Genomic DNA, 6,641 nt, shown 5'->3' on the forward strand with positions numbered 1-6,641 from the left:
CTAAATTAACTTTTTAATTTTTTTAGTGATATCCTCTGAATTACTTCACGATTGAGTTGGCAGGATCACCTCAATTCACATTGAGCCTGCCTGGAAGAGGATAGCCAGTTTTTTTCAGTGGTGACAAAGGGGATATGTTGCGCTTTCATAGATAAACAGAGACGTTCGTTCTCCATCCTTTTTGAGAGTTCTTTGCAATATGTCTTCTGAGGTCATCCCCGTTTTTAATTCCTTTTTTATGTTTTAATTTTTTCGTGTACCAACCACCAATTCTTCGTGAACGTGGTTGCATTAATCTTCTAAGAAATTGGGAGACTATGCTATAGGTACCGCTTTTTCGATGGAACCAGCCATTAGTACTTCGGGAATTTGGAAGATATGGTTGGTCCAGCCTTTTCTGGTTCCATTTTTTCTATTTTTAGGGACCCTCCAACTTTGTAATGACGCTGTGATTGATCTTTGTAGTCAGCATAAGTTCGCTCCCCCATTGTGCCATGCTGCGAGTTTCGTTGCACCTTCTTTCTGCTTTAACAAAAGAAAGAAAGTAACCAAATCCTCTTTACCCAGGTCCCCTGACGTTACTGATGGTGTAAGCTCCTCATCCATCCTAACCTCGGTTAGCTTTGAGGGGAGTGTCTCTGATCCCTGCGTGACTGGCATCCACTCTGAACACGGCAGTCCCACTACGTAGGCTGTTTCTTCAGACGACTGTCCTGCTCCCATGATGAGTTCTGCTACATCACTGGTCAATTCTGCACCTTGACTTTTACAAACTCCATGTTTAAGTCCACCACTCCTACTTCCCCTGTTAGGGCAAACAGCCCTCCACCCGCAATGGAACAGCATTCACCGGCGGACGATCCCATGAATAATATCATGTAGGTACCTGCCAACGACAGCGCCCCCTGCTTATTGAAGGTAGACGATCCCCCTAGCTATATAGAGGATGTACCTACCAGTGATGCTGTACCGATTGCACCCCCTGTTATTAACTGCTTGGTTGATGATCCCACTCATCAGGTGGATGTCCCAACCAACGAGAGCAGCTTCTCAAACCTCAGAGATGTACACATCGACCACTTCCTTGTAGAGCAACTGGATAAGTTCCCGGAAGCAGCTACTATTAACAAGGTAATCGCCGAGCTTCAATCCCTTAGGGCTAGCAAGTCAGTGCATGGTGTTAACCAGAAGATCACCATCCCTCCTGGGGTTATCAAGTGTTACATTTGCGAGGCACCCTGCCACGACTTTGGATTACTCGCCGCCCACCTGCTTCCCCTTGAAGAGATTACAGAGTACGTGGCTATCTTCGAGGACTTACTTGACATCTACAGCGACCAGTTCGCCACTATACCAGTTAGCTCGTGCTCATCTCCTCCAACATTAAGGCCCTTCAAAGGTGGTCAGGCCAAACTTATTGACTTGGATGATGACTTCCCACCATTGCCACCCGCCGCTACTAAGAGGTTCGGATGCCAGCAATGCGGGGCAGTTTCCTCTCCCTTAGGGACCTTGAGACACATCTGGATGTTGCTCACATTATTGCAAAATTGCCTCCATCCAACACCCCATCTGTTAGCAAACCATCTACGAGTGGCATTACCACCAATCACAACTCAGATGACGATTTTTTGTTCTCAGGTGAACGACGTAGTACTCACAATGCCAGACCAATGCTGTTTAACAGCAAGGTGGATGAGGTTGACTTGGTGGGTATTACGTGCGGCCAAGGTGGAAAGGTAAATACCAGCATTATTCCTCCCAGGCAACGAGCAATACCAGCTAATCCAAGGAGGAAAAAGCCGACCAGCAGAAAGGTTGGTTTTGATAATGTAACAACCACTCTTTCCCCTAGTACAGGTCAAGCTACCGGCAAAACAGGAAACAATCCAGATACTACCTGCACACCTTCCATCTTAAGGAACAAGAACTGTCCTAACAAATCATGCTTTATGGATGGTGTCCTTCACTGGGTCTTCCCAATCAGATCCCCTACACCCTGCGTCATCGAAGGATGTAGAGTCACCTACAAGACGGGCAGATGGTACCACAACACCAGTTCCATCAAAAAAACATCTAAAAACTGTCCACGACCTCACCATTGTAAAAACAAAGAACTGGTGTGGTAAATGCCACAAGCTGATTCTTGCCAGGACACCCTCTGTGCACTCATGCTTCCAGGAGACTGCTTTTGTACTCAGGGACCCTGGATCGCATAATTTCAAGTGCAAATGCTGCAATGAGGCCTTCATGACAAAGAGAGGCCTACTGAACCATGAGGCTGCCCATGCAAGGAGCGTGGCCAAGGCTGAGATCCACCCAATTATTAAGCCAAACATCAAGCCTCGCAAGCGCCAATCCGCTCCGGATAATGTCTCCAACATTAACACCACGTATGCCACTGTGGTGAGGAACAGATTTGAGATACTTAAGGCTCAGGAGCAACCGCTACTGATTGACGTGGCTTCCACCACCACCACACATGAGACTACCATCGACACAAATGATCGCAGCCCCCCAAAAAAGACTACCAAACGCAAGACGAGTAGGCCAACTAATACTGCTAATCCCAAGATTAGCAATGATACGGAGAGACAGGCACACAAAGGTAAGTCCACTTCCGTTAAACCAACACGTATTCCACTTAGACGAGCGGGTCCAGGAAATGAACGCAAAAAGGTAAGTGCAAATCCTACTCCTTGTGTCTCCCAATCTAGGTCACTTGATGAACCACCTATGGTCAGACAGAGCTTACCACAAGTGTCGGCAAATCATGACACGCAGGTTTCTATTGACCCAACTCCCTCTGCACTAGACTTTGACGGTGGTACTGACATTATTGTAGACTCATATGACATTCTACAGGATGAGGTTGCACAAATGGACGACTTCTTGCTGAAGGACTACCTTCCGAAGTTCGTTGCCATTTCTACGCTCGACTCCGCGGATAGATGAACTCAGTTCACATGTGAACTCGAGGACATGATTATTTCCGGGAGAGAGCACATGAAGGTCCCTCATCCCACCGAGGAACCCAATGTACCCAGGCGAGCTCATCAAGATGACCCCAACTACCCAAATGCTGAGGCTACCAGACTGCAGAAGGCCTACAGAAGGAACAAAAGGAGGTGCATGAGAGATATCTCCAGCATACCACGTGCCCCATCCCGAAAGACACCATAGAGGACTTCTTCGAGGCCAGCATGAGTCATAAGGATGTCGATGACTCTGCCTTCCTGGGTACCACCTTCGCAGAGGGTCCTATCAACATGGAATCATTCACCGAGGAGGAGGTGTATAGGCGCCTGAGGCGATTCAACAATGCGGCTCCCGGGCCTGACAAGTTGACTTTTCAGCACTGGTGGCCTTGGATCCTGAGTGCAAGTTGCTAACGGCGATATTTAACATCTGCCTTACAAACCGCCGAATCCCCAGTGAATGGAAGTATTCCAGGGTTGTGCTCATCCCCAAAAAGGGCGACTCGAATGATGTCTGACTGGCGACCAATCTCCCTGTCGTCTACCATTTACAAGGTATACACGGGATGCCTGTGTGACAGGTTCATGACTTGACTCACGTCTTATGATGTGCTTAGTCACTGCCAGAAAGGCTTCATGCCCTATGATGGGGTGTTCGAGCACAACTTTGTTGTTCAGAAGTTCCTGCGTGACGCAAGACTGGACAGAACTGAAGCTTGTGTGGGCTCCCTGGACCTTGCCAATGCCTTTGGTTCTGTTCCCCACGACACTATCCTCAACGTCCTTGACTTATACGGTGCCGGTGAGGTCTTCTCGTCAATCATCAAAGACATATACACCGACTCCTACGTGACCATCAATACGTTGGATGGACCCACCAATAAGATCAGGGTTTCATCCGGAGTCAAGCAAGGCGATCCCATAAGTGGACCTTTGTTTAATTTAGCCATCGATCCACTGGTACGGAGCCTGCAACGACGAGCTACACCGGACGAGGTTCTCGCGCAAGCTGCTGCCGACTTGACTGAACATCGTCAAGAGAACCCAGTAGACATTAGTGACTCACTTGAGGACTTTGACATCCCCCAAGCAGCCATTTCGAGGATGCAAGTCCTCAACAACGACAACACCCCGACTGCGACTAACACAAGACATCACGCCCTCGCCTACGCCGACGACGTCAACATGCTTGCGGAGTCCCCGGACGAGCTCCAAGACCAGCTTGATCGAGCAAACAACATCTGCCAGCAGCTTGGGCTTATCATCAAGGCTCCAAAGTGTTTTTCAATTCACTTATCAGGTAAGAGGACCGTTGGCATTAGTAATACCTTATTTTATTTCAACAGCAATCCAATACGGGCTCTCGCAGAGAGCGAAGAGAAAGACTTTTTGGGTAACCCTGTGGGATTTTGACTCCTCCCTGCCAACGCCACCATCAACAAGTACCTGGAACTGGCCAAGAGTATTCTTGAGTCTAAGCTTGCTCCTTGGCAAAGTCTCAACGCAATCAAGACCTTTCTCTTCCCGGCCATGATGTTCGACATGAGAGCGGGGAAGCATCCCAAGTCATCATGGAAACAGGTGGACAATTACATCAGAAAATACGTCAAAGAGACTCTCAACCTTCCACCAAACGCGAGCAACCACTATTCGTACGGTGACAGATCGGCTGGCATGATGGGTATCCCTCACTGTGCCACTGATTCTGACATTGCCATGGTGGACTCTGCGTACAAGCTCCTGACTTCCCCCGACCACAACATCAGTCAGCTCGCATGGAAGGACATCTCGGCTCTGGTAGCCAGACGGTACAAGCTTCAGGAGGTCTCCCCAGATGATGTTTGCAAGTACCTGTCGGAAAATAAGCGACGGGAGGATGTTGGTTCAACCAATCCGATTTCCCCGATCTGGACCAACTGCAGGAAGGCTTCGTGTCGCCTCGGCGTGACATGGAAATTGAATGCAGGAGATCTGGTATTGGAATTTGGTAGGGCGATCCTGACACCCAATGATCGTCGCCAGGTTTTCAAAAAGTTTCGACGTGAAGAGCGGACGAAGATCTCTATGGACCTGACCAAGAACTATAAGGACCAGGGAAAGGTACTGGGCATAGTCGCTGAGTCGCCCGCTAGCTCTCACTTTGTGGATGCCGGCCAATACACCAGGTTCTGTGACTGGCGATTCATCCATAGAGCAAGGCTCAATCTCGTGCCACTGAATGCGATTAGGAGGTCGGTGGAGCAGGGTAACCGTAGTGGAAACCACAGCACTATGTGCAGGAGGTGCCACAAGTACCCTGAAACACTCCCTCATGTCCTTAACCACTGCATGAAGTACTCGAGACTCGAGTACAGGGTGAAGAATGCTGCCCTGTATAAGGACAGATTCAACATCCTATATGAGAATCAAGCAGTCCCAAATTGTGGTGGTAAACGGCCTGACCTGGTGTTAGCGAAAGGTGACAAGGCCTACATCATTGATGTAACCATCCCGTTTGAGAATCAGAAGGATTCCTTTCGTGCCGCCAGACAAAGGAAGATTGACGCATACAAGGACGTGGAACAGGAGCTGAGGAAGACCTACAAATCAGTCGAAACAAATGCCATTATTGTGGGTTCACTTGGATCCTGGGACACCCTCAACAACCCTGTCCTTCAGCTTTTTGCCTCCAGAAGGTACATCAAGAAGATGGCAAAGCTATGCGTCAGAGACACCATCCGCACTTCCAGAAACATCTACGTGGAGCATCTCACAGGGAATCCCCAACAGTAAGTACATCTTTACTAGTCCTTCAATTACCACCTTTTCTCGTTGTCTTTTTCTTATTGTTCTGTTAACTTTTTGTATTCTCTTCCCTCCCCGTAATTGTGGGGTTGTAGTATTGTAATCTTAGTGTATGTTATGTGCTGCTAGGAGAAATAAAGGCTACGCCCCGCGTTGATTTTTGGGTACCCCAGTAAACGTGTTAGTTTTTTATAGATATTTAAACTTCCTATCTTTTATTCCCCCTGCTACAATTGTATACACACCATTCAGTGATAACTCAAATGGATCTGGATGGTCTGATTATCCATGATAATATAGGTTCCTGTGCAATTGTACCAGCTCCCCTTAAATTGTATTTTTGCTATCCTATCAATAGTAGTTATTGACTCAGGCAATGTCTTCTATTTGTTAATTGATCATTCCATAAGACTAGCTTATGCTTTAACGTCTGTCTAGCCTATCCTAACCTTAACGTAATTCTAGTTATTTTCTTTGCTGTTAATTTTAGTACCTCGCCTATGATTAGGAAACTCCTATGAGGCACCTTCCACACCCAAAAATCTGTCATCAGACTTACCAAGAGATGACCAAAGCCACTTCACTCCACCTGTCAGTTTGCAAAAATTGTTCGATTAAAAGCAGAGTGGATCAAAGTAGATAGACTAAATTTTTTATTCAGAGGGCACAACATAAATAACTTTGTGAAGGCATCAATCAGAACATTAAAAGATGTTATACTTCATCGCACTAAAGATTATAACAGAGTAGCTGTTGTGAATTTCATTGTCTCTGAGAGGGAAAATTATCTGATGCTGAAACTTTTAGAGTTTGCCAACGGAAGAAGGACTATGTGCTATTCTTAATTTGTGAAAAACATCGACATTCCTTTTGAATAGT

General features: G+C 47.0%; 1 protein-coding gene across 1 annotated transcript; it reads left to right on the forward strand.

Moving 5' to 3' along the window:
• Positions 1-4,397: 4,397 nt before the first annotated feature.
• On the forward strand, positions 4,398-5,750 carry LOC147803468 (uncharacterized protein T26G10.4-like; the record flags this gene model as incomplete). The annotated part of the gene is made up of 1 exon (XM_087151331.1): positions 4,398-5,750. A coding segment is annotated over one exon (1,353 nt), but the record flags the coding sequence as incomplete, so codon positions are not given.
• Between the last annotated feature and the right edge of the window lie 891 nt (positions 5,751-6,641).

This window comes from Parasteatoda tepidariorum, chromosome 9 (genome assembly GCF_982258835.1).
Source record: "Parasteatoda tepidariorum strain Cologne lab strain chromosome 9, Ptep-v5.0, whole genome shotgun sequence".
NCBI lineage: Eukaryota > Metazoa > Arthropoda > Arachnida > Araneae > Theridiidae > Parasteatoda > Parasteatoda tepidariorum.